The 27,866-nt window shown below is 41.5% G+C and overlaps 1 protein-coding gene across 3 annotated transcripts in view; it reads left to right on the forward strand.

Moving 5' to 3' along the window:
* ACVR1 (activin A receptor type 1) overlaps positions 1-27,866 on the forward strand; it is a 132,053-nt gene that overhangs the window by 73,993 nt on the left and 30,194 nt on the right. For all 3 annotated transcript variants that reach the window (XM_051848599.2, XM_051848600.2, XM_017342862.3), the window contains 3 exons: positions 4,313-4,386; positions 24,413-24,676; positions 26,946-27,157. In XM_051848599.2, coding sequence (XP_051704559.1) covers positions 4,320-4,386; positions 24,413-24,676; positions 26,946-27,157 — 543 coding nt within the window. In that variant the 5' untranslated portion in view covers positions 4,313-4,319. The remainder of the gene's footprint in view (positions 1-4,312; positions 4,387-24,412; positions 24,677-26,945; positions 27,158-27,866) is intronic.

Raw genomic sequence — 27,866 nt, forward strand, 5'->3', positions numbered from 1 at the left:
CTTAATTTTATTGTTCCTCTGTAGATGTGTGTGGTGGAGAGAGCAGTTTGCTAGCTCTGCATGATTTAAAGTTAAATAGACTGATTTGTTTTAAATGTCACTCTTTATTTTTAAGGATTTATTTATCTATTTGACAGGCAGAGTTAGAGAGAAGGAGAGACAGAGAGAGAGGGAGAGATCTTCCATCCACTGGTTCATTCCCTAAATGTCTTCATTTGGCCTGGGCCAGGCCAAAGCCAGGATCCAGGTTCTTCTTCCAAGTCTCCCATACAGTTGCAGGAGTCCAAGGACTTGGACCATCTTCTACTGCTTTCCCAGACCGTAGCAGAGAGCTAGGTTGGAAGTGGAGCAGCCAGGACTTGAAATGGTGCCCATATGGGATGCTGGCACTGCAGGTTGCAGCCTTAACCAAAACAGAAATGATTAAATCAGGAATTTTGTAATTAAACAGATATTAAATGTGTGTGTGCTTGACTCTGGCTATAATGAACAAGAGATACTATAAATTTTGCTGCCTTGGCATTTACAGTGTAGTAAGAGACCCAGGTATTCAAAATCACACAGTGGTATGAATGTAATGATTAATTATGATGCTCTCTATGAATGAAATTCACAGTGTGGTATATCAGAGTGGGAAGAGGGCCTTAAAGTGTTTAGGCAAGTTTCTACAAAGAAGTGACATTTATGTGGGATGTGAAGGGTGTATAAGAATTAGCCAGGCTGGGCCCCAAGAAGATCCCAGTCACAGGATGCATCATGCACAGAGTATCCAGAGACAGCCAAGGATGAGGCTAGTTGGAGTGCCTGGAAGAGCCGGATGGTGGGGGCTAAGAAACCAAGGGAACGGCTGATGGTAAGAGCCTAGAGGACTTGGTGGCAAGGTTAGGGAGACGAGCAGAGGGCTTCGAGAGCCTTCCCTCAGTTCTGACCTCTGCCTCCATCTTCAGCCTTCTTGGTTTTCTGCAGCTTCTCCAAGCTCTCTGTGTCGTGTTCATTCTGGTGTTTCTTTGTGTTCTGAGCTATGCCGTAAGTCCCAAGGACATCATATGCTTCAAGGCCTTTATAGAAGCTGAGAAACTGCCTTTCAAAAAAAAAAAAAAATGTGTCCTGTCCATGTCTGTCTTTGTTCGTGTCTCCCCCTCTACCCTCAGTGTTCACTCTCTCCCTCTCTCTCAGTACTACCTCCTCAGCTCTCTGGTTCCTCATTCCCATTCAGATGTTGCCTCCTTATAGAAGCTCCTCCACCCTCCAAAAAAACTCACGTTGTTTTGTTGGCTGTGTTATCATAATGATGTTTCTTCCTTAATATTAAATTCAGTGTTTAATTAGGCAATCTTTGATGATTATTTGATTACCACTATAGACTCCTATCTTGTAAGCTCCACAGTTGCACGGACCAATTTGTACATCTTTGTTAGTTTAAGTTTCTAATGTGTAGCACGTAGAAGCTCTCAAAGTTTTTGAATGACTGAATGAATTAATGAATGAAAGACTGAGAATTGGCCCATTCGTTAAAAATATTTTTGAGGCATCATCAACATGTGTGCTGGTTACATACTTTTATAAAATAAAAAGCACATGTTTTCAAACATATCCCGTGGAAAATTTTAAAAATTAAAGATGAATTATTTAATGTTTTGCTAATGATAATGGCATCATATAATTAATGACAATCTTAAGGGACTTACAATAATGCTTAATATGTATGACAGTGGAGACAAATCTCATTTTGAGATAGTTTTAAATTTTGAGATTGGGAGACTGCTCCGTGCCAGATAGAACTGGGTACCATTACCTTCTGTAGTAGACTGGTTAAGGATGTATCTGGTACTTTCATTAATAACATATTTAGTCTTTAGTTTCCTTTTAAATTCTTAACTTTTTCATTTGTTTAAGAAGAGAGGAAGACACACACACACACACACACACACACACACAGAAGAGACAGAGCACCCGTCTGCTCGTCCATTCCCCAAGTGCTTACAATGGCTAGGACTGGGCCCCATTAAAGTCAGCAGCTCCTATCATTTCCCAGGTCTCCCATATGGGTAGCAGGAACTCAGTTGCTTGAGCCATTGCAGCCGCCTCCCAGGGAATGCCTTAGTTGAAAGGTGGCATCAGGAGTTGGAGCTGGGACCCAGCCCAAGTACCCCGTATGGGGCACAAGCCTCTTTACTGATGGCTTACCCACTGAACCAAATGCCTACAGTAATCTCTAGTTTTTGTGGTGGTTTTAGAATAGCTGCCATTTGCAGAGGACAGATGTTACTGTAATAAATATATACAATCTATGACTCTGGTTAAATGGGCCTTCAAAACTATAGTAGATGGCTGAACTCTCTAAGGAATTTATGTCCTCTTTTACACAACTCCCACTCTTTCTGAAAGGTGCCTGTTCTACTACATGGTCTTGGGAACCTGAGATAGAGAACAAACAAGACTTCAGTTGTTTACACTTGATTAGAGTAAAGCATTTTTATAAAAAGATTTTATCGTTTTCATTCAGAGCTTAAGGAGTTCCTTGCGTGACCCTTGGATGCGTGGGCTAGTGCTGAAGACTGCTGTAAAGAGAGAGCAATGTTAGAGCAGTGCTGGGGGCTGAAGGCACTGCTGACTGACGTGCTTTCACTAAGTGTCTGCTTTCTTTGCTAGATCATGAGTGGCAGGAGGAGGGAATTGGGTAGAGAGAGGTGGGAGAAGAGTACACGCCGTGGGAGGCAAGCATCATGTTCATATTCAAAGGCACAGCAATGGTGTTGGAGGGGTCAGATTCTGATTGCAAGGGTCCAGAATGAGGAATTTTCATGGTACAAAAAGATCCATGTGACATGGAAACAGCATCAGTAACAATAAAATGGACTCGCTCAAGTTTTGTATGTTTTTCAAAATATAAAGCATGTACATAAAAATTTCCTTTATCATTCCCCTGTCTTGCTCTTAGAGAAGGGATGGTCTGAAATATAATCACAGTAAGGAAGAGAAATTGGAATGGGATGGGGTGATAGGACTGATGGGGATGTGGGGAATGAGCAATCAGACCACCACCAGAAATTGTGATTGTTGTAAGATGGGTCACAGGGTGACCACTCCAACAGGTTAGATGGCAGTGGATTCTTGTTCCTTGGTATGAGGCTGGAAGAGGAAGGTAGCACACTAACCTGTGTGTTAAAGCACTTTACTAGTTTTCTTCTTTATTTTACCATCCAGAGAACTGCAGCTCACCAAACTCCTCCTATGTTCCTGATATTTTATAGGAATTATTCAAATGGAAAAGTTCTTTGTTGTGATCAGAAAATTGAGCTTCTGCCCACATAGTTTAGACTAACACCAAATTTGAAATTTGTATCAAGTATCTTCTCTCTCAGTGGTAGTTTCTTTATTATAGATTTATGTGATGTCTTACTTACTCTGTCTTAGTTGTGTCTATCCTTTATAAAATTTGAGGATATGTAGGAATGCATTGCTTTGCCGTAGACGATTTGTAAGTTTTGCTTGTTTTGTTTTCCCACTCTGGGCTCTATTCTCCTTTTAAGAGACAAGTGAGGCTCAAAGGTAATAATTTGGCTTGAATTATGAAGTTGTTTAATATTTTTTAAAAAGATTTATTTGAAAGGCAGAATTACAGAGAGGCTGAGGCAGAGAAAGAGAGAGGTCTTTGACCCGCTGGTTCACTCAACAGGTGGCTACAATGGCCTGGGCTGCACTGATCTGAAGCCAGGAGCCACGAGCTTCTTCCAGGTCTCCCATGTAGGTGCAGGGGCCCAAGCACTTGGGCCATATTCTGCTGCCTTACCAGGCCATAGCAGAGAGCTGGATCAGAAGTGGAGCAGCCAGGACTTGAACCAGCACCCAAATGAGATGCCAGCACTGCAGGTGGCGGCTTTACCCGCTATGCCACAATGCCAGTCCCATCAGTTTTTAATTTAATGCCAATTTTGCATTCAATATGGTAAGATAATGCAAACAAAATCTTTGAGAAATGCCTCACCTGAGAGCTAAACATTTTCATTTCCTTTTGAGCTCTTCATAAGAGAGTAGGCTCAGAGAAAGGAGCCTTAGAGTGACCAATCTGATTACCGCTTTAAAATGATATGTTTAAATCCATGTTAATAGGTATGTTTAAGTGTATCAAGAAATAAAGCTATATATATATGTGTGTGTATATATATATATATATATATATATATATATATATATGGTGGATTTGGAGGCAGGGCCTGAATGGCAGTGCAAAGACGGTATAGTTAATTTGACTTGTCATCCTGTAGTGAGAGTTTTTGTTGTACTTACGTTTCATCTTTTCCCTCCATAGTTGTACAATGGTAGATGGAGTGATGATTCTTCCTGTGCTAATGATGATTGCATTCCCCTCCCCAAGCATGGAAGGTAAGTGACTCACAGCTATTTGGGTTACGATAAGTATGGTACACATTGTTTTGCTTGCTTTAAAATCTACCCTTTTAAAAATATTTATTTGAGAGGGAGAGAGGGAAAAAGAAGATGCAAGTGAGAACATTTGAGATATCTCCCATTTGCTGGTTTACTCCTCACATGCAAGCAGCAGCTGGGCCTGGGCCAGGAACAAGGAAATCAGTCCCAGTATCCCATGTGGGTGGCAGGGATGCAGCCACCCAAGCCATCATCTGCTGCCTCCTAGAATGTGCGCCAGCAGGAAGCCAGTAATGGAAGAGGAGCTATAACCTGCAGCCACAGCTCTGATACAGGATGCAGGTGACTTAACCGCTGCATCCAATGCCCGCCCTAGCCTACCCTTTGTATACTGTTGGTTATTTTGAAATGAAATTCTCATGTAACTTACCAATTTTTACATATACACGATTTTTAAAAATTCAGTATAATGTCCTATTTGAAATAAACACAGGAGAAATAAAGAGAATTTGTAATTAACAGTAAGACAATTAGTATAAGCAAGTATGATTCTAGTATACTTGTGCATAAATACACTAGAAGATATAATCAAGTGGTGCATGCTTATACTTATATATGCAATAATCTTTGATGTCATTCCAAACAGGTGGGTGCTGGTGTGTTATAGTTGTGATTTAGTTGTCACAGATAGTCTTACCTTCAGGGATTGAATTTTCTGAATTGGTAGAATAAATATTAGTAGAGTCTCACCAAAACAGGTAACTGTGGATTCGTGGTTTATAAAGTACTTATATTTTTAGAAAACTTATTATATTTTTAGAAAACTTAAGAGAATATGAGACATGCTTTGTGTTTCTATGTATCACAGATTTAGGTATCATGTTCAGTGGATTAAACAGATTATTCATATTTCTAATTCATAAAACTTATGGGGGCATAGGCCATGTGTTAGCTTGTTTGAGTTCTTATAACACAAATACCATAGACGAAATGATTTATAAATAACAAACGCTTACTTCTCACACTTCTGGAGGCTGAGAAGTCAAAGTTTAAGGTGTTGGCAGACTCATTGCCCTCATAGATGGCACCTTCTACTCTCACGGTGGAAGGGGCTAACTAGTTCTCTGGGTTTCTTCTATAAGGGTCCTGTTCCCAATCAGCATTGTGCCTGCCTTCTTGATCTAATCACCCCAAAACTCTACCTCCTGATATCATGACTTTGAGATTACGGATAGCAGCAGAGTTTTTGAGAGGGAGACACAAACAGATGATAATGGGTTGACTCTTAGCTGTGTGGTATTGTGCAGGCATCGGGGCCTTTGGCCTTTCTGGCCCTTTCTTTCTTTCATATCTTCACCCCAACCCACCTAGTTTCTAAAAGGTTGCTTAGGGATGGTGCTGCCTCTGTTGAAAATCACAAAATAGATAAGATAATAAAAGGTACTCATAATTCCCTGCACTTAACATGCAGTTGCTTTTAGCATGTTACCTCCTTCTAGAAACATATCACATAACTAACACATTCTAATGTACTGTGCATTCCTGGTACTTATAGTATGAGTGTCAGTGCTCACTGTGTGATCAGATGGAACAATAAGACTAATGCCTTTGTTACAGGCTCTTTGGGGTATATTGGCTCACTTTGTATAATTGATGAGTCTCCAAGGAGGCATCTCATTTGGCAAGTTAGTGTAGCCAACAAAAGAAAAATCAGTGCTTATTATACTAGAAATCTGTTTTGTTATATATGAGTATCAGGCTTATAGAATGTGATCTGTTCTTACCTCCTGCCTGTACCATTGACATATGTTATGTATCTCCCTTTTCCTACAATGTGCTGCTAATCACATTAGCACTTGAAATGTGAACAGTGTAAGTTGAGATATGATGTAAGTGTAAATACAAACTGGATTTTGAAGACAATAAGAATGTAAATTTCACATATTTCTTTTCACTACTTTGAGAAAATTCAGAATTACATATGGTGGCTCACATTTTGTTTCTGTTGGACAACACTGTTGTAGACTAATTTAGATCTTTGGAGTCTAGAATCTAAGCAACATTGTAAAAGGTATTCCAATAATATGGCAGTTGTGTCAATTAGTGCCAAGAATGTATGGATAAAGGATCCTGTGTGGCAGTGTTGAAGGAATTAATAAGAAGAAATGGGCTTATATTAAAGCTAGGAAGATTTGATGTGTTAACAGTGGTTTCAACACCAGGTGATTTTACACTTCAGGGAACACTTGACAGTTTCTGGAGACATTTATAACAGGCAAGTTTCTAGGATTTTTATCCCTTTTTAAATTGCTGAGCAATGTTATTATTAAAATATCTAAGGAATGTTGGATTAAAGTCCCTCCAAATTTTACACCTTTCCCTAAGTGCCATCTTAGTTCTATATGGTATTAGGCAGATACTTTGGGTTTCAGTTGATATCGTAGATGAACCAGTGGTGCAGGTAAGGTAGGAGAAAAGAAAGTGTAAGAGAAACAGAGGTCTAAATATAGTATGGAGTTGGGGAGGGTGGAGTAAGAATGGGGAAGGGAGGAGAGAAAGGGCATTAGCAGAACAATGTTAGCAACCATACCATTGGTTGTTTTGTCTTGCTTTCAGCTCTTAAGCTGTCCAGAGAATTCGGCAAATGACCTCTTAATGCTACAGCGAAGATAAGTAATGAAACCAATTAGTCTGGGCTGAAATGGAAATGGATCGCCACTAAGGTTTTGCTATTTAATATACCACCAATGCTAGGATGGGTACAAGTGTGGAAAAGAGCACTTCTTACTTTAGTAGCAATAGCTGTTTTTTTTTTTTGTTTGTTTTTTTTTTTTTTTAAAGCAGGGTATCCAGGGAATGCTTCATCCTAATAGTAATAGTGGTTGCCTTAGTGCTAGCTTCCTCTGTGACTCAACACTCTGCTCTCAGTAACATATTCCATGAAAGGGACTTTTGTTTTTACATGTTTACTAGGAATTAAAGAAAAACACTATAAAACTCTATTTGTAATACTGTGGTGCTTCAAAAAATTTGTTGGAATATTGGAATTGCAAGAACGTCTATTTTTTATTAACTTTTTGAAGCCCCCCCCCCCTTGTACTCTTATATACTCAATATGAGGTGTGAAGCACTTGTAAAGTATAAAACACTTAACCTTTAGTGGTAAATAATGGCAGATAATGAAAATCTTTGTGATAGCACTCTAGCTTGTCTGGTGCTGAACTTTACAGACTACTAAATTTACAAGGAAATAGGCCCATATTTAGTATTTACAGAGCAGTTACAGAAATTATTAGTTGTACATCAGTGATGCTAGATGATATTCATGGGGCATGCATAACAGATATGTAGAGATTTTTTCCTTTTTTTTTTTTTTTAACAGGCAGAGTGGACAGTGAGAAAGAGAGACAGAGAGAAAGGTCTTCCTTTGCCGTTGGTTCACCCTCCAATGGCTGCCCGTGGCCGGCACGCTGTGTCAGATGCACCACGCTGATCTGAAGGCAGCAGCCAGGTGCTTCTCCTGGTCTCCCATGGGGTGCAGGGCCCAAGCACTTGGGCCACCCTCCACTGCACTCCCGGGCCACAGCAGAGAGCTGGCCTGGAAGAGGGGCAACCAGGACAGAATCCGACGCCCTGACCGGGACTAGAACGCGGTGTGCTGGCGCCGCAAGACCGAAGATTAGCCTATTGAGCCACGGCGCCGGCCCCGAGATTTTCTTCTAATATGTTGGGTAGTCTTAATTATTAAAAAAAGTAAGAATGGGAAAAGTTGTTCATTGGGTACTAAGTTACATTTTGATCTGAGAAGTAAGTTTTGTTATTCTATGACATAATAGGATGACTATAGATAAGACATTGCGTATTTTAGAAAAAATCAAAGGATTTTAGACATTTTCACCATAAAAAAAATTACAATGTTTGAGGAGACATATTCTTTCCCTGATTCATTATACCATGTGTATATGTATTAAAACATCATATGGTACCCCATAAATATGTTTGAGTTTTTGTCTTTTTAAAAATACAGCTTTTAGCTCCTTGTCCCAAGTATCTTAAATATTGATGAGAAATAGTGATAACACTTCATATAATAGGTCCAAAACTATGATACTGGTTGAGTGTGAGTGAACTGTAGAACATTTCTCAAGTTCTGTGGACCCTAAACGCCTTCTGTACTACCTCCCTGATCATTATAGGTAGTATATGTTTAGCACTTAATTTGTGCCAGATGTTGGCCTAACTGCATTTGATAGGTCATTTTCCATAATCATCACAATTATTAAGAAAAAAAACAGGCCTTTTGGATGTGCTTTTCCACTGATGGACACTCTTGCTGAAGGTGACAGAGGTAGCAGGAATGGTGTATGAGAGTTTCAGTCGTTAGTCATCTTCTTTAAAATTTTGCATTTTTGGGAGGATGTCCTGAGTTGGCTATATCTACCTTCACCTTATGTCTCGTGCATGCTAGATTCCAGCTGAGTCCAGTCTATTTAAGAGGGTAAGAAGAGGGCTCGTGATAGCAAATGATGAGGCCCTTCATCTGTGTTTTTTGCTGCTCGTCTCTCCTACTCGTGATGATTTTCCATGTTCATTATATATACAACTCCAGCTGCAGGAAGAGTTTTATTTGCTCTCACAGAGAAGAGCACTTGAGTCCTAATTACCTGTATATTCTTTCCTTTCCTTCCCATTAATAAGACTAATCACGCTCTAATACTACGATTATGCCACTGGGCAGAAGGCGGAGCCAGTGTTCACTTTCCTTTTGTCCCCGTATGCATGTGTGGTGAAAGCCATGACACAAATACTTGAAATGGAATATTGCTTCCTTAAATATTTCCAAGCTTAGACAACCCGCATTTTATTTAATTTGCAAGCCACAGTTAGATTTATTGTAGCAAGGGACGTTGGACTTACGTAGAATCTTGTTGCAAGAGATTTTGGCTGGTTCTACAGAAGATTGTTAGGCCCTGAATTACTTTCTGCGTTGACTTGATTTTAGTATTTACAAAGGCATCACCACTCAGACTTTCCAACCCAATTACCCAATGAGGGAAGAAAGGGGATAACTTCAATGGACTTTTTGTTAGGGTCCACAAAGGTGCCCCTCTTTGCCACTGGGTGAAAAATAGAATAAGTCTTTCTTTGAATTTCTCAATTGTTGAGAATTCAGGAAGTTCTTGGAGGGCTTGGAGGGGTGAATGAATATAAGAGAAATGTCTTTGTTAAATTTGTTGTTCTCATTCTCATTACTATAATTTATCCCCTTTGTTCAAAGTAAAATTTTTTCTTCGACGAATCATCACAAGTGACATTTCAGGGGACAGTAGGAGAGATGGTGTGTACTGAGCTTCTACAAAAATCTAAAATGTAAATATCCAATGAAACACTTCACTTTTATTTTTTAGCAAGATTTATGTATTTGAAAGGCAGAGTGAGTGAGGGGGAGAGAAAAGGTAAAGATAGGGTAGGGAGAAGAGGGAGAGAGGGAGGGAGAGATCATCTACACCCTCTTTTATTCCCCAAATGACCACAACAACCAAGGCTAGGCCAGGCTGGAGCCAGGAGACAGGAACTCCGTTTTGGTTTCCCACATGAATAGTTAGGACCCAAGTACGTGAGTTATCAGCTGGTAATTTCTGAGGTGCATTATCAGAGAACTGTATGGGAGGCCAAGAGCCAGGACTTGAATCATTACTTTGATATGCTGACTTTGCAAATGGCAGGCTTAAGCCATTGCACCACAACAGGAGTCCCAAAACTTCACACTTTTACAATACTGCTTTCTTATTATCAAATTTTCTTATGTAACAAAATCATTGTGTATTAACTGGTACAAGATGAGCTGTGAGAAAGCTCCCTTTAACCTTTCCTTCTTGGGAAATACTTGTTTCAGCTGTGGGTACAGCCATATCCAGTAGACAGTATATGTGGTGGGTGGGTTGCCATAGGGTGTAGGAGGACTTTAAGAATCCAAAGAAAGTCAAGTATTGAACAGATGGGAAAATAAAGTCCAATACCCAGCTAATGAAATGATTTTCTTGTGGTCAACAGTGGGTGTACAGTGCAATGGCTTTTAAGCTTCCTTTTTATTTATTTATTTGAGAGGCAGAGTTATAGACAGAGAGGGGAGAGACCGAGAGAAAGGTCTTTCATCCTCTGGTTCACTTCCCACATGGCTGAAATGGCTGGAGCTGGGCCGATCTGAAGCCAGGAGCCAGGAGCCAGGAGCCAGGAGCTTCCTCCAGGTCTGATATGCTGGCATAGGGGCCTAAGCACTTGGGATGTTCCACTGCTTTCCCAGGCCATAGCAGAGAGCTGGATTGGAAGAGGAGCTGCCAGATCACCCATATGGGATGCTGGCACCTTAGGTGAAGGCTTAGCCTACTATGCCACAGTGCCAGCCCCTGAAACTTTCTTTTATAGAAGTGGATCTCAAGAGTGTGAGGGCGGATCTCATCTCCAATTGATGGAAAATCTAGTGAAACAGGAGGTTTGTAGCAATGTCATAGATATAATTTTCATATTAAAAAAAAACAAGGAAAATGAAATACATTTAAAAATTAATTTGTAACTCTGAAAATACTGCTAACTGTCTTCTAGAGCATCCCTCTTCAGTCCAGGATGACCTCAGGCAAACTTCCATAGATAATGATTATTTGTAGCAGTCGTAATTACTCAGATCTCATGTCATTCTAAGATGGCGTAAGACACTGGGCGGAGTGGCTTTCCAACTTCTGACTCACAGCAAGAGACATTTTGAAGTAGGACTGGGTGCATATATAGGACACACACACATCTGGAATGAGAATTTCACGAAACAGTAATTACTTTTGCTATGTTTAATGTGTCCCCATTTCTCCTCTCTTTTATACTATTCAGTGTAATTTTACTTAACACAGAAAGAAATCTGTCTTGAACCACTGAGCTGATTTCACTCGCCATGAACGGGTGTAGCACATACTTGAAAACAGACACCACCAGTCTGCTCCCACGGGCTCCCCGAGAATGTCCTGCTGCCTGCAGGGGAAAGCGCTCACACCAGACCTGAGGTCAGCTGGAATACTCCCCACCAAAGCCGCCCTAGCACCTTGTAGTTTTTTACAAGTTCATGTAGCCTGACCATCCTCTCTCTCCACGCCAGTGATTTGACAGGAAGAGGGAAGTTTACATTCGCGCCTTCTCAGCCTTGGTCATAACACTGGAACAGCTGCTGTCTGATTCTAATCAGCTGAGTCAGAGCTCCGTGAGCAGGGTGTTTCCTAGAGCCATGGTTAATGCTGCGTCTAATTCTTTGTTATGGGTTACAGCAGAACACGGACTTTCTGAGGATATTTATATTTTGGGGATGTGGAAGAAGAGAGGGAATAAGAGGAAGAATGAGAAATTCCTCCTGGGAGAGGTGGTGATGAAATTCACCTTAAAGAAGAAACTGATTCTGCCTGTATTTTATAATTAAATGATGATTTTTGGAAGAGGTTGTGTGGGGTGGCCTTTCTTTTTATTCATTTTTTCCCCACTTTTTATTTTATCTTCTGGTTTCTAGAACCTACACCAAAGTAGCTGTGAATAAATAAATAGCCAAACCAACAAGACCAGAAAACTCAGGGATTCTTTCTAGAAGGTCATAAAGAATAATAAAAACCTGCCCAGAGTCCAGTTTAGAATTTGACACCTGTGATATTCATAGTGCTTCAGAACGCCATGTGGAACTCACGGTTGTGGTTCCTTTACCTTTACTTACCCATCCTTGAACATATGCTTCATAATTTTAATACTTCAAAAGATTAGTATTTTTTCTTTTTTTAGGATTAGTATTTTTTTAAAAGCTTTAAAAATTCAAGTGATGCTTAATAGTTGTATATAATTTATGTTGTTCGTGTGGTATTTTGATATATGTACACATTGTATAATGATCAACATTGGATAATTAGTCTATCCACCACCTCTAACCTTTAGCCTTTATGTCAGGAATACATAAAGCCCTCTCTTCTAGCTAGTTTGAAATATATGGCAAATGAGATGGTTTTTGGTGTAGTGGTTAAGACACGTCTTGAGATGACCATATTCCATACTGGAATCTGGTTTGAGTCCTGGCTCTGCTTCTTTTTATTTTTATTTATTTATTTGACAGAATGAATTAGAGAGAGAGAAAGACAGACAGACAGAGAGAAAGGTCTTCTTTTCGTTGGCTCACCCCTCAAATGGCCGCTACGGTCGTAGCTGCGCCAATCCGAAGCCAGGAACCCGGTGCTTCTTCCTGGTCTCCCATGCGGATGCAGGGCCCAAGCACTTGGGCCATCCTCCACTGCCTTCCCTGGCCACAGCAGAGAGCTGGAATGGAAGAGGAGCAACTGGGACTAGAACCTGGCACCCATATGGGAAGCCAGCGCCACAGGCGGAGGATTAACCAACTGAGCCACGGCGCTGGCCCTCTGGCTCTGCTTCTAATTCTAGCTTCCTGCTCTTTGCACCATAGGAAGTAGCAGGTGATGTCTCAAGTTCTTGGGTCCCTGCTACCCATGCAGAAGACCTGGATGGAGTTCTGGGCTCTTGGCCCAGCCTTGGCTATTGGGGGCATTTGTGGAGAGAACCCGCAAATGGGAGATATCTCTTTGTTTCTGTCTCATTCTCTCTCTCTTTCAAATAATTTTTTAAAAAGTAAATAAATAAAAATTTTAAAAATATGCAACAAATTATTGTTAACTCTATGTACTCTACTGTGCTATAGAACACAAACTTAATCCTCCTACCTATCTATATTTTTGGATCTGTTAGCAACTCTTCTTTATCACCCACTTTCTTCAAGTTGAAACTTTAAAAATTTTTACTTATTTGAGAGAGAGGGGAAGAGAAAGAGCAAGTGTGTTCCTATCTGCTGGTTCACTCCTCAAGTGTCTGCAGTAGGCTGGTGGGGGGATGGGGGTGGTGGCAAAGCTGGGAGATAAGAACTTAATCCAGGTCTCCAATGGGGGTGGCATGAACCCAGTCACTTGAGCCCTCATTGTTGTCTCCCAGAGTCTTCATTAATAGGAAGCTGGAGTCAGGAGCTGGGACCAGAAATCATGCTATTTCCCTCTAACATGGAATGGGATGTCTTAACTAGTATCTCAGCTACGAGGCTAAATACCTGCCTCAGGTTAGGATAATTTTTGATAGTCAAATATTGTTGTTCAGAGTCAAACAGTGTCTTCTGAAGAGAAAGTTCTTGGCTGTCTGTTGGAATTGAACCTTTCTCAGGAAAGAGCAAAGCCAGCCAGCATCATTAGCTGTATCCTTTTTGCTGTGTGTCGGTATGTAACTTCACCTTTCTGAGCGTGGGCTGCACAGTGTGATGGAGATAATAACAGCATTCAGCTTGTTGTGAAGAGTCAGGGGGAATACATGCAGCATGATGGGCAAGTAGTGAGCCCTAGGCATTCTCCCACTGGAGGCCAGGACTTGGTGATATTATTTATTTTATCCTAAAGCATCCACAGAAGTGTGTGCTGTGTAGTCAGTGCTCAATAGATAGTGGACAAATGAATAAATAATGTTGGCTACATTAATAATTATTATAATACACATAAATAATATTATAGGAGACTGTGGGACTGATCTGAACCGAGGAGACAATAAGAGAACACATACCCCTTTTCAAATAATTTATTCTGAGTCTGAGGAAAGAGACCCAGTTAAAATAAGATCTCACATTCTTTTACATTCTTTCAAAGATAAATTACGGTGGGGACCATTTGACAGCATTGGTAGATCCTGGCCATGTAAACAAAATGCATTAGTCTGTGTTTTCATACTTTAATGAAATACCTGCGGTTGGGTAACTTGTATTTTGCTCACAGTTTTGGAGGCTGAAAGTTCAAGAACAGGCAGCCTTGTGTGTTCAGCTCCTGATGATGGCCAAATGACTGACAGCAAGTGTGAGAGGGAGAGAGCACATCTTAAAACAGGAAGCCAAAGTGCAATCCAGGGGTCCGACTTGCTCTCCGAGCTACTTGTCCTTCTGAGAGCTCAGGGGTCCTATAAGAGCTATCTTGATCCCTTTTGAGGGCACTTCCCCACCTCTTAAAGGTCCCACCTTTGGAGAGCAATCTGCATCCAAACCACAGCATATAAATAACAAATGGTTCCTGCTGTCAAAGTCAGGTGAATACCTTCCTTACAGGAAGGGTCTTCATCTCACACAGGGCTGGAACTGGTGATGAAAATCCAGGGAGGCAGAGTGTGAAAGACCGAGTTACTGAGAGAGAGGTCTTCCTTCTGCTGTTTCACGCCCCAAATGTCCACAGTGGGCGGAGCTGAAATGATCCAAAGCCACAGGCAGGAGCTTCTTCTGGGTCTCCCACAAGGGTGCAGGGGCCCAAATCCTCAGGCCATCTTCCACTGCTTTCCCACGTGCACTAGCAGGGAGCTGGATTGAAAGTAGGGTAGCTGGGACTCCAACCAGCACCCATATGAGATGCTGGCATTGTAGGTTAGGGCTTTAAGCCACTGAGCCACAGCACTGGCCCCCCAGAGGCAGAGTTTTGGACGATGGAAAGGCATTAGGCCAACAAAGGAAGGACTAGGAAAGACATTTTAGGCAGGAGAAGGGTGGAGCTCAAAGAAATGAGACTGTGAGGACGTCAAGTCCTGAGAAGGGAGTAGAGCCTGTAATTATGGCAGAGCCTGTGCCTAAGGTGTTTGTCTTGTACTCTGAAGACACTGGAGAGCTATGAGAGATTTAGGAGAGATACTTCCTGTGTTTTGGAAGAGTGGTGGAATGGAAGTGGATTATATGTTATGGCAGCATTTGAACTACAGGGGTGAGAAAACTAGTGCTTCTGCATTTTCATAGGCATCCCAACCAAAGCAGCTCACCGGCGACACATAAAACAGAAACAAAACATGAGTTCGAAGAGTAGAACTTTATTACAGGTAGTTCACAAATAGTAATAACAGCAATAAAATAACAATAATATAATATTCCACAGCTAATTTTTTAAATGAAAACAGAAGCCGGGCTACTGATTTTTCTAGCAACTTTTTCAAGACCTATAAATCCTCTGGCTGGCCCTTTGTTCCTGTGTTGCCATGGAGTGTCAATAAGCCCAGCTCAGAATAACCCAGGCCATGAAATGAGAGGTACAGCTTGCTCACTGGCATGTTGGCTGGCCAGGTTACACTGTTTTCATTACTCCCGTCTTGGGAGGAGCACAGGGCAGCTGGTTGTCCTGGCAGCTGTGAAAGGTGTATGTCTCTTGGCTGCCTAGAATTTGAAATGTAACCAAAACTTGTCTGCCTACTGAGCGTGTGCAGCTCCTGATTGCGCTGATAGCCACTGAAAATAGCCCACTGAGCACCTGTCTCTTGTACACCAGTCCCTGGCCAACTGTCATTTAGGACAATGTAGACTCATTTGGTGGAAAGGTGAGGTGCTGAGCAGATTTTAATGGCTTTTAGGAAGATCTTGGGAATTGAAGTCCTGTTTAAAAGGAAGAGAAAAAAAAAAAGCAATTGGATTCTGAGCTGTTATTTGGGAGTGCTGTAGTAAATGGATGGCCACAGTGCCTTGTTATCTACAACATGAGTCTGAAGACCCCATATAGTTCTGTTTTCTCAAACAGTGGTCTAACAGATTTAAGAGGTCTGAGTTTTCTTTTAGAGGGCAAGGCTTTCCTAAAAACTTCCTGTGTGTATCCATTCATGACTTATGCTGCTGCAGCTTTAGGAAGGGAAGAAAATGAGCTACATGATGTAATTTCATTATATTCCTGCTCTCAGATCCCCGGTGATTGTCAGTCGATCATTTCTAAAAAGTGTGTCTTTGTTAGATTATTATTTCCCAGTGGCCCAAATGTGGGCACATGAAGAGTCACAGAATAGAATCGCAGCATGGTAGGAGCTGTCTGTTCCCCATTGGGACTCCTTCCATTTCCTTCTGGGCTTTCATCTCTTTAGCAGGCTTGCCGTTGTTGGCTTGACTCGGCACAGCAGCATAGATGGAAGCAGCCTCTGGAAGGAAATACTTCTGAAGTGACTGGTGGCATTCAAGCTACTATTTAAAAGTGACCCTTCATAGATACTTGGGTTATCTTTAGGCCTCAGTGATCTGCAGCCACAGAAGCCAAGGGGAATCTGGAAACTTTTGCCCGTTGCTCTTGCCTGGGTTTGTGTTTAGATTTTCTTGCTCTCCAGCCAGTGGCCTCGTGACACATCTCAGATTTAGCTAGCTTTCTTCTGCCACGGTCCAAAATTATTGTGGAAGCTGGGAGTGGTTTACCATGGCAGAGACTGAGGGGGAAGGAGGGATTGTGTGTTTGAGAAGCCAGTTCTGGTTCACAGCACTGAAAAGAGCCTTTCTCTTTCTGTCTGGAGTGTAGGCACCTGGAGCTTTTTTGTGGTTCAGGTTAAAAAAAGGATAAGCCCCAGATGGCCCAAACTCAACCATCTCATGGTGCCTAAAGGATCTTTATTCCATGACTAATAAACCAGCCATCTTAAATGTGTTGAGTTTGGTGGTTAATGAACTGTTTTGGGCTATATTAATTTGAGTGATAGGGAAAAGAAGATTATATGAAACAAACATAGTTACAAAGGCTGGCATACAGATGCGCAAGACGTGTGTTCATGGGATTGCAGACATGGAACTCTTTTTCTCATGAACCTTTCATGGAGATCTAGATTTGATAGGGCCTTGGGAAATCAATGGAGAAACTGGGAGATTGGGAAGTAGTAATATCAGAGATTTATGCTCTCTCCCCCAAGTTTTTACCCTTTTTTGTTTTTTAAAATCTTTCATGGAGGATGAGAAGAAAGTAGCCTAGAAGTTTCTGTGTCCCCTCTGTGAATTACTCAAGAGTTTGGTAAGATAGGGAGTTAGAGAAGGGAAATTTAACAAGTTGAGGACATTTTCATCTCTATTGTTGGGTACCATAATGCCCAGAGGCTACATTCCAAAACTGTTGTTAAACAAATTGAGTCCTGCCCAACTTTTGAAGGGTTTATCTATGTTGGTTAACACTTCTGGAAAGGATTCAAGGGTGCCATGGAGGCTGATGGTAACTAGAGCCAACAGTGGGCACTTTGGAGGATCTTGATCCCTGAGTCCCAAAGAAAAAGGTGAAGTAGAGAGAGATGCAGGGGTGGAGGGGGGCACTGGAGCCATACAGTGGTTTCTTCTCTTTTGTTCTGTCCAGTATAGGGCTGGGTGCCTAAGGCTTCCTGTAAAACCAAAAATCTTAGTTTGGAGCCCAGATAGGACATCCTCAAGGGAATTGCCTGTCCTTGTCAGCCCAAGGGCTGGGGATGGGGGAGAACCAGAAATGAGTCCACAGAGCCCATACTTCTTCCTGCACTGTGGAGAGAGCTTCCAGCCTGAGACTTCAGTGCATGGAACCGTGTCTCTGGCTAACAATGAATAACCTCTCTGAGGTATTTGTAATTCACTGTGAGTAGCTTGTTTCCCTCTTCTGACAGGCGGTGGTGCTTGCTGTTACTCTGCCTATACCTGGACCTTCAGTCAGATATGGGCATTGCATATATGGAGAGGAGAGTATATTATCTGGTCTATTAAAGTATCCCTCAGGAGGTAATTTCTGTTGGGCCTTGTGATCATTTGTTTCTTTGAAGCAGAAATCCAAAAAGTTTGAATGCAGAATGAAGAAAGAGGTCATTATTTTCTCCTTGTATTAAGCAGTTGCTTCATAGACATGGTGTATGTGTTAAAGCCAAGTCTTTGCTGCCTTCAGGGAGTCATAAGAAGTGTGGAAAAGACAGACCAATATTGTCTTAGGTCATTACCCCACAATATTCTTTAATTTGTTAGTCACTTGAACACAGGCTGAGTTTCTGGCTTTGAAATAGAAGGTGTGGCTGCTGCAATAGGCTTAATTTACAGGGATTATTTCAGAGACAAGGAGTCAGCCCAGACACAAAATAAACAGATGGCATTCTTTTTCTCTCTCTCTCTCTCTTAGCTTCAGCAGTTCAATGCAGGATGACTTAGGAATCCTTATCACCTTCAGCAAAGCAAGAGGGGAAAATGATGTAATTCACTCTTCCCCACTCCCTGCTGAAAGCACCATTATTTCACTGATAGGGGAAAAAAAGCAAAGACCAGTTCAGCTTATTCTCTGCCAGGCAGCCCAGTCTTCCCTGATGGCTCTAAACTGGTGTTGGAGGCACTCACTGTGGTCTGATGGTCTGGTCCCCAGAACTTTACTGTAGCACAAGTCTTCAGAAAGCTGCCCAAGGAAGGACAAAAGTCCAGGCATTCATTAATGTACAGCATCTTTTTTTTTTTTTTTTAAATTTTGGGAGCTGTTATAGTTCTTTTTTTTATTTTTTTATTTTTAAACAAGCGAGAAACTTACCATCCCACCCAAAGCACTAATTTTCGACACTTGGGAGCCTGAGTGGTGAACAGATGTGAGGGTACGGCGGGCGAGCTCCTCTAGGAAGAAATGGTTTGTACAGACATGCCGCTCAGTGACTAAGCCTTGCCTTAAGATCTCTGCTGACATTTAAAGACTTTATGGGCTCAGTCTGCTCTGAAAACCAGCATCAGGTCTCTTCCCACCTCTAAATCCTTTCTGTGAAAAGAAGATTCATGCCGCAGCAAACACTCATCAGGCTTGTACTCTGGCCAAGTTCTGAAGCCATGGTGGGTGGCAGCGGTGAGCAAAGTGCCTACCCTCTGAGTGAGGGGCTTGACTTTGAACAGCCATACAGACACACGGATGTGGGTGTCTAAATGGGGGCTCCTACTTTAAATTTGGGAGTTTGAGGAAATAAAGCATAAGAGGAAATCTACTTGGTAGACAGGCACCAACTAAACCAATGGGGTGCTGGCAGGTAGGAAGGCAAATCTTCATTGTGAAGGCAATTCTCCTCTGAAAGAAGCCATCCAAGATTTTCCACAAGCTTGGGAAGAGCCTGGAGAGCAGGCAGGGATCCCATTAGCCAGGACACGGAGGCCAGGTTAACTACTCAAAGCCAGAGAGAATTAGATTTGTGCAAATAAATGAATGGGGAGACCATTTGTTGAGTTAGGAACTCCTGAGGAAGAACACATTTGGACGACAGGCAGTCACAAATTCAACGTCTTGGAGATTTTCGTTGTCGTTATTCTAGTTTAGTGGGATCTCATTTGAATGCTCGTGTTCTCTCTCATAACTCCTGCAATACATTTTCTTCTTGGCTTTACAAGTATCAATGTGATTGATCAAACAAAAAAAAATGATTTGTGTTGGCTCAATAAGGATTTCACAATGAGAACGTATTTAGACACTTGGTATCTTCACCCCTCAGCCTATAGCCTGCCTTCTTGCCAGAGGATCAAATGCCCTTCACTGGGCATTACGGATGGACCTTTGTGTTTCTGTCTTAGGAGCAGGCTTGCTGGCAGTAAAGCCTGGCATTGCAAAATCCTTCGTTAAGCCTTTGTTTAATGCCAGAGATCTCAAATGCTTGCAGATTCTGGAGAGTTGCCAAAGTGTGCTCCTGGATTAGGAGACGACGGAAGGAGTGCCTTAATCTATAAACTTAATATAAGCTACCATTGCACATGAGCGAAGCATGTAGATTGTTGGAAGGAGTCCAGGGATGTTTGGAGTTCCTTTTTCAGCCCATACAAATTCTGAGCTCTTGAACGTTTATAATTACGGTCTAATTGCTGCATTATTATTTGTTCTACCTTGAAGTGCGTCTGGAAAAAAATTCAGCCCGTTCCTTTTGCTGACCCTTAGGGTGTGTGATAGCTATGGGCTGGTTTACTCCTAGGAGATTGTCATTTATCTTTTCTGTCCAAGACCTTCGTGTAGGAAATGTGAGTGTTTGTGCACCATTGAGAATGATAATCAGTTTAAATGCTTTAACACGTTACACAGTGCATGTCTGGGCGAGTGGGGGCTAAACACACCCGTGGTATTTTGTGCCTAGATTGCTAAAGCTCCCCTTGTACATAAATAGCAATATTTTTACTATGAAATACAAGATTATCCCAAACCATGAACTGTCTTGGAGAGTCTGCACTGCTCTTTGCTCTGCCTTTTCCTCTGCCAGTCTAGGATTAGACTCAGAGTAGGTGTGTCCAGATGGTGAGCTAAATATCACTCAGAAGAAGAAAAAAAATCTTAAAGATTTGGCCCTGCTGAACTCCTGGGATTCCCAGCCTGCACCTCCGGGTTGTGGAGCCAGCCTGGATCCTCGCCAGTGGCGCTGGTCTGCCGGAGGCAGCCTCCGCTTGTGGTCAAAACTCCCTGTATTCCCAGCCACTAGCGCCTGGGTTTTCAAACAACCCAGATTCTGGTGACACGAAGGGCAGACTGTGGCAGCCATAACACTGAGTAATGCCAGGAGGTGTCTTGTAGAGCAGACAACGTGGGTGAGTGCTCAAGAGAGGCAATACCTCTAGCTTGACATTCAAATGACTGAATTATTTAAATGAATGTCAATTAGGTGGAGTAGACTGGCTGCCTTCTGCCAGGGCACTTGCTGTTATTTGCACAGGCAGGTGTAGAATGCTCACATCAGAAACGGTGCTTCCTGTTGGAGCTGTTGAGACTCAGTCACGGGATGTCATTGTCCGTTCCTTGGTGTCCTTTCGTATCATAGTCTGCCAGACTCAGGGGCCACACCTGTGGCCTCTAGATGGGTTTTGTGATCATTCTCTGCCCCAGCCATCCTGCCCACAGGTCCACACACGTTACGGTTATTCCTGACTGCGACGAGACTGAAAAAGTGAGTCATGGACATTTTGAGGCCTGCTGTATTCCTAAGAATTGTGGATTCTGAGATCTGAGAACACTGCTGTCTCGCTTTTAACCTTCTCTGTGAAGGTGGTAATCCTAGCTCAGAAAATCTTTTTGGCATCTCTTTGAACTAATCCACTCCGTCCGACTGAAATTGCCAAAGTGGCATTTAATCAATGTGGCTTTGTTTATGTGTGGTAATTCATATCTTTTAATAAATTCCCGATCTTCCTTTACAATTGAGTGTATACAAAAATAAAAACACGAGAGAGTCTGCTAATTAGTTTTATGGGAATAGACAAACTGAAAAGATTTAGTATTGGGTGAGGGGAAAATAGGAAAAAGAAGTTGGAGAAGGTTTTACTCTTTTTTCATTAGCTAACTATTGGACTCAGCTCATATCAGTTCTCGAGTTAATTATTACATATCGCTAACAGCAGTTCCTGCCTGTTTTCTGTTTCTCAGTTGTGGAGGGTGAAAACAACGAAAACCCTGCTTTTTGACATCTTGACTGAAAAGGGTCACCAACTTGGAGTTAGTCCTCAGGCCTTGGTCATCTGTAAGCACCTCCCGAAAGTATACAGAAGGCTCAGAGGAAGTGTTTAATGAAGGAATGGATCCTTGTGCGTTAGTTTAGGATCCCGTAGGGTTAAGATCTGATGTAGATCGATACTGCCTTAGGCCTATGTACCCTACAGAGTTGGGCATAGTGAGTTGAGTTTCACTGAAGGTGGTACTTGCTGGAGGCTGCTCATTTCTGTCAGGATTCTTTAGGTTACTCTCCACACATCTGTCAGCCTATCTATGCATCTGTCATAAACTACAGGCCTTGGAAAAGCAGTGTCCCTTCTTGCATGTCTGGACTCAGACTTTGGGCTGAAACTTGAAGCACAGAGTTCATTCTGAAAGCATGTTAGAGACATTATTTTAGATTTTAAACATTTACACTTTTCCTTAGAGTTACAAGTATCGTTAGTTCTTAGATGTCCTTGGACCGTCTGTTTCTACAGGATCAGTGTTACGTGGGCCTGTGCAGTCTGGGGGTAGGACTTGTTTGCTGCTGCTGTTCCCGGTGGACCTTAGGTGCAGCAAGTTGAATAAATCATTCCCCTCAGTCCACTATCATTGCATGAACAGCTGCTCTCCTAGTTTATTTTCATTTTGCCCCTTCTATCCCAACACTGAACCCCGAAGCCCCAGCTCGGCATCAGTGAGCACATATCTTTTGATGTGTAAGGTATATCTCCTTGGATATCCATGGCCTTTTAAAAATATTAAGAGTTTCAAAATATGTGTTTGGGTTTCAGGTTTAGATCCATTGTATTATTTCACTTTTGAAATATAGTCTTTTTAATTCTCTGCTGAGGATCACAAACAAATCACCAGGACACCCTTGGCACCGTGGGCTCTGCCCCTCACCCTACTCATCCGTTTCCGTCCCAAGATCATCACCTGCTGTGCAGCATAGTTGGCAGCGCTCAGCCCAGCTTGGTGCCATTCAAGAGTGACAAGCATGTCTAGACTCCCTAGAAATATTATCTTTCAACTGTCTTTTGGCAAGTGTAAACTTTCTGCTAGATTATATCAGCAGATATATGTGTTTCTTCTCATAGACATAGATTGGTGCTGGAATTGCTCTTGGATTTCTCTAGGCAGAAAACGTAAAGACTATCTCTTTGCTAATTAAAATGTTTGCTCATTAAAGATGTCTGAGGGCTCTCGATTCTCAGGGGTGAGGCTGGTGACACACATAGCACTGGCAGTGGCTATTTTGGATTTTCGGCTTTCAGGCCTGTCTTTACTTTTGGAAGAGCCCCTTGTGGTTTTCAAAAGAACTAGCAAGTCAATTATAAATAGAAGGCTTGTGTCTGTGTGTCTGCATGGACTTACTCTGTGGGACGAGGCACCCACATGACAGTGGGCAGTGAACTATTTTTCCGCTTCTTTGAAGAGGGAAGAAAGATGAAGAATGCTTTTCTCTTTTTTGAGATAACCCACATCTCTACACACACCCACACAAATCTGTGTAAATGAACCTGACATTTTCAAAGACCTTACCTGAAGGTCTTCTCTTGAAAGCACAGCCCCCTGACCTGTTATTTTAAGAAAGAAGCGGCTGTCTCGCAGACCCACCAGTGAGGGTTCAAGGATTAGAAGGCCGCCTCTCTGTGCCATAGACCTTCAGAGGGAGTTCTGGAAGCTGGATTTCCTTATATGAGCAGGGCTGTGGTGAAAGCAGCCTCAGCTAACTAATCATGGGCCTCTAGGACTTGGCTGTTTACATTCTGTCTTCTTCACTTTGCTTCGTCACTGCTAAAACTGTTGGGACCAGCAAGTCTGAACTAATCATTTCAACAACAGAGGGGGCAAAGAGTGCTGTGACAAATGGAACTGCAAATAAGTGTTTTGAGAAAGAGGCAATTAGGAGGTCTGATTAGGTATGCTTCCCTGATGATATGTTTCTGCCTCTCTTTCCATTGCACCTTGCACTCACCAGGTGTGAACTCTCCCTTTGGTCCTATCTGTTACTTATTGTTCAAGCTTTGTTTTGTTCCCTTTGTCTCTTTGTACTCTCATTGTGGATGTTGGGTGCCAGGTCTTTTCCTGCCAATTGAAAATGCTTTAAGAAGCTGTTAATTCCCATTATGATCAGCATAAAAACCTCAATGTTACCACTGTTGAAAAGTTAGTTTAGGCATATAGCTGGAAATATTGAGAACACAGATTTGTAATTATAGGTCATGCTTCTCTTTATATGAACTCTTACTAATGTATTTCTGAAGCAGTCAGGTTCTGAAATAGAGGCATCAGCCTTTCCTATTTCATTAGTTGATGCAAATTTGTACAGAGCTAGCGGGAAGTGATATTAGCAGCTGCCATATATTTAGGAGCCATCTTTTTCTATAAAATAAATATAATGAACACAATAATCCAATAAAGCATTTTCTTTTGATGAAAGAATTGGGATCCAAGAGTCCAGTAAGCCAAAGGTAGTGGGAAAACCATGGTATAGAAACTCATTTATAGAAGTTTGTGAATAGGCAATAACGACACTTTGGCCTGGTGTGCTTTAAAAGAGTACATAGCCTGTGTAAATGCAATAATAGAGAAGTGGCTATTATTTAGTGGCTTTTCAAGTGACAAGGTCACAGACTGTGTGCGTCAAGGTCAGTGGCTACGACATTCTGTTCAGTGAATGTGTTGGGAATGGTCATGGAGATACTGCTACTCCCTCATTGGGGGTGAAACACATAAAGTGATTTCTTTCCTCCCCTTCCTCTCCCTTTTTTCAGATGAGAAGCCCAAGGTCAACCACAAACTTTACATGTGTGTATGTGAAGGTCTCTCCTGTGGGAGTGAGGACCACTGTGAAGGCCAGCAGTGCTTCTCCTCATTAAGTATCAATGATGGCTTCCATGTCTACCAGAAAGGCTGCTTCCAGGTCTACGAGCAGGGCAAGATGACCTGCAAGACGCCGCCATCACCGGGCCAGGCTGTGGAGTGCTGCCAAGGGGACTGGTGTAACAGGAACATCACGGCCCAGCTGCCCACTAAAGGTTCCCATTGACTTTTCTATTTCTAGATCATGGGGTTTTGTCAAAGTTGCTGATTCCATGTCTGTTAGAGACCTAAGTGACCCCAAGACTTGATAGAGACTCTTTGAGCTGTGGGTGATGAGAGGAGGAAGGTGGCTGTAGGTGAGGAAGAGAAAGCCCTGGCCTGTTGGCAACTGAAAGGAGGGTGGACATTTTAGGGAAAGATGGAAAGGCCGTGTCTACTCTGGGGATGGCTTGCTTGATCAGTTCTCTAATGGTTGCCAAGAACAGCTGATCACCTCCTCGCATGTTTTTCTGTTAAGGGACTATGTTTTTGTTCATAATTTTTGAAATAATTCTAGTTTAGAAATAATAATCTCTAAGTCACTGTGTTGGAAGAAACATGGCATACGAGGCTGCTGGCTGAATGGAATGCCTTTCCTCCTTGCTGAGGAAGGAGCCACAACAAGGCTCAGTGACCTTTCTTCTCAGATCTGATTCCCAGTCTTCTATTGCTGAAACTACAAGTTGGATGAGATCTTGCATGAATTCTGTAGTTTATATGGATTTTTCTCTCTATTGCATTTAATATGGAATCCATAGTCTATGAAAATCAATTCTGCTCTGAAACTATTTCCCTCTAAAATGAGCCCTAAATTGCTGGCTCAGAGTCCTTGCAAGTTTATGTAGATTGTCTCCAAGTCAGAAATATACTGTTAATATTCCAGGGGTCTTCAGAAAACGCATGGAAATGTGTATTATGAAAAAAGTGTGCATGGATTTCAAAATTTTTTTCACCCTAATAAGCTTACCTTTTAATTCCATTTTCCACAAACTTTTTGAGATATAATGTTATTTAATTTTGCACCTGAAAGAAGAAAGAAACCAAAAATTTGAATAGGGAAGGCCACTGGGAGCATTCATTGCAAGAAACGTCAACCAGCAAGAGATCAGGAAGGAAAACGGAAAGCTGATACTGGGTCCCATTATAGCAATTCTGAATTTATGGTGATGGCTTTAAGACATAAGGGAAGGATAAATTCTCATAAACAAAATAGGGTTGCATAATTAAAGAAATTTTAGAAAAGAGAAATCAGGTACTTAAATGTTAAAACTAAAAAGGCAGTTAAAATAAATTTGACTCATACTTGGTGAGTAAAACTTTTATTAATTGAGTGGACATGAAGAAGTATCTTCATTCATATGCAGATTAGGATGTCAATAATATGATGTTCTTAGTCTGCAGAAAACCCTGCCATGCCCTAGGTTTTAATAGAATATTTATTTTCTTTATTTAAGAAATTTCTAATCTCATTAAGGAGGCCATATATTTATCATTCAGTGTTGTATTTAATTAGTTTATACTCCACCATAGAAATGCCATACGTCATGGCATATCATGAATGCAAAGTCATTGGCTTGGGAAGTCAAAGGAATGCATAAAGGAAGTTGGGCTTGAGATTGGATTGCTGAATGGGCCAGGAACAAGGAGGCGAGTAAGGCATGTGTAGAGAAGAACAGTGCTTGGGGACATGATGTTGTGAAGGAGTCTGAAATTCAGAGACGATTATTATTTTGGTAGCCTTTGGTTATGAACCTTCACGATCCAATCCAGGAACTTTGTTTTAACTCACCAGGCAAGTAGAAAGACTTTGTGACTATTTGTTCAAGTGATATTTGAAGTCTTTGACTGAATACACCAGTGTTTGAATGGGTAATGTAATAATGTCGGAATGAGAGAGTGAGTCAGTGAATGGGTATGTGAATCGGGGAGTAAACATACAGGTGAATGAATGGGTTTTTAGGCAGAAATCGTGATGTGGAAAGATCAATGAGAATTTTAGCAGTAAACATCTAAGAATATTAAAGAGAAGGACCACAGATGGAGTAATTTGGTTTTAACTCAACACTTTCTCATGGGGATATTACAGTGTAGTATCTGTCTGTAAGGGCTTGATGATAAAATATCTTTACATATCAAAATCAAGTTAATAAAAGTACTATCAGAGATTTGTACAGTACTTTATATTTTAAAAGCACTTTGACATACATATATTAATATAGTTGATTCTCAGTGGAATTTTTTCAAACTCTGGTTGTGCCTTATTGGATGATGGTTGACATGGCTGGGCCATTGCCAGGTATTAGGAATATTTTAGTTTTAACACTGTGTGGCTTGTGAGGCTGTGTGCTTAGGATCAGGAGCTAACTGTTAGGGTTATTTGTTATGCCAAATAATAAAGAAACAGGGATCTTTACAGCCAGTTACTCTGTTCTCCCCCTACTGCAGGGAAGTCATTTTCTGGAACACAGAATTTCCACCTGGAGGTTGGCCTCATCATTCTCTCAGTCGTGTTTGCAGTATGCCTTCTAGCTTGTCTCCTGGGAGTTGCTCTCCGAAAATTTAAAAGGCGCAACCAAGAACGCCTCAATCCTAGAGATGTGGAGTATGGCACCATTGAAGGACTCATCACCACCAATGTTGGCGACAGCACTTTAGCAGTGAGTTTAACCCCACAGAGAATCCTAAGTGTAACCCAAATGACTCTAGACCCTTCCTTTCAATCATGAAAATCTAATTGGTAAGGGACTGGACCATGCACACATGTACTGTTGGTCAGTTATGCCCTTTACAAACATAAACCTGTTTAGTTTCCCATACGTAAGGACAGCAAAAAAAAAAAAGAGTACTTAGCAAAAAAGAGTACTTTTTTTAAGAAAGCACCTTTTGCTTAATCTTAAAAATCATTTTCCCTTCTAGATTATTTCAACAGCCTGTAATTTAAGACTTTAAAACTTGACATCCAAAAAAGCAGCCATTACGTTTTTCATGCTCCTGTGCTGCCCCCTGGTGGACTGCAGTCATTTGGCCGAACTAGTGCCGTCCAATAGAAATGTGTGTACACGACACCTGTAATTTTAAATTAAAAAAAATTTTTTTAAGTAGTCACCTTAAGCAAACCAAGTATTAAAAAAGATGGAATTCATTTTAATAATACTTATAATTTTTATCATTTAAACATACAATAAAAATTATTAGATTTTTACATTCTTTGAACCGAAAGTTTTCAAATCTTGGGTATATTTTACACTTGAGCATCTATCAGTTCAGATTAGCCATAGCTTACTCATTCAGTGGCATCCTGTGACTAATGACTACTCTCTTGGTGAAGCCATTGCATTTTAGCATTTTAAAGTTATTTTGTATACT

Source organism: Oryctolagus cuniculus, chromosome 3, assembly GCF_964237555.1.
Source record: "Oryctolagus cuniculus chromosome 3, mOryCun1.1, whole genome shotgun sequence".
NCBI classification, from domain to species: Eukaryota; Metazoa; Chordata; class Mammalia; order Lagomorpha; family Leporidae; genus Oryctolagus; species Oryctolagus cuniculus.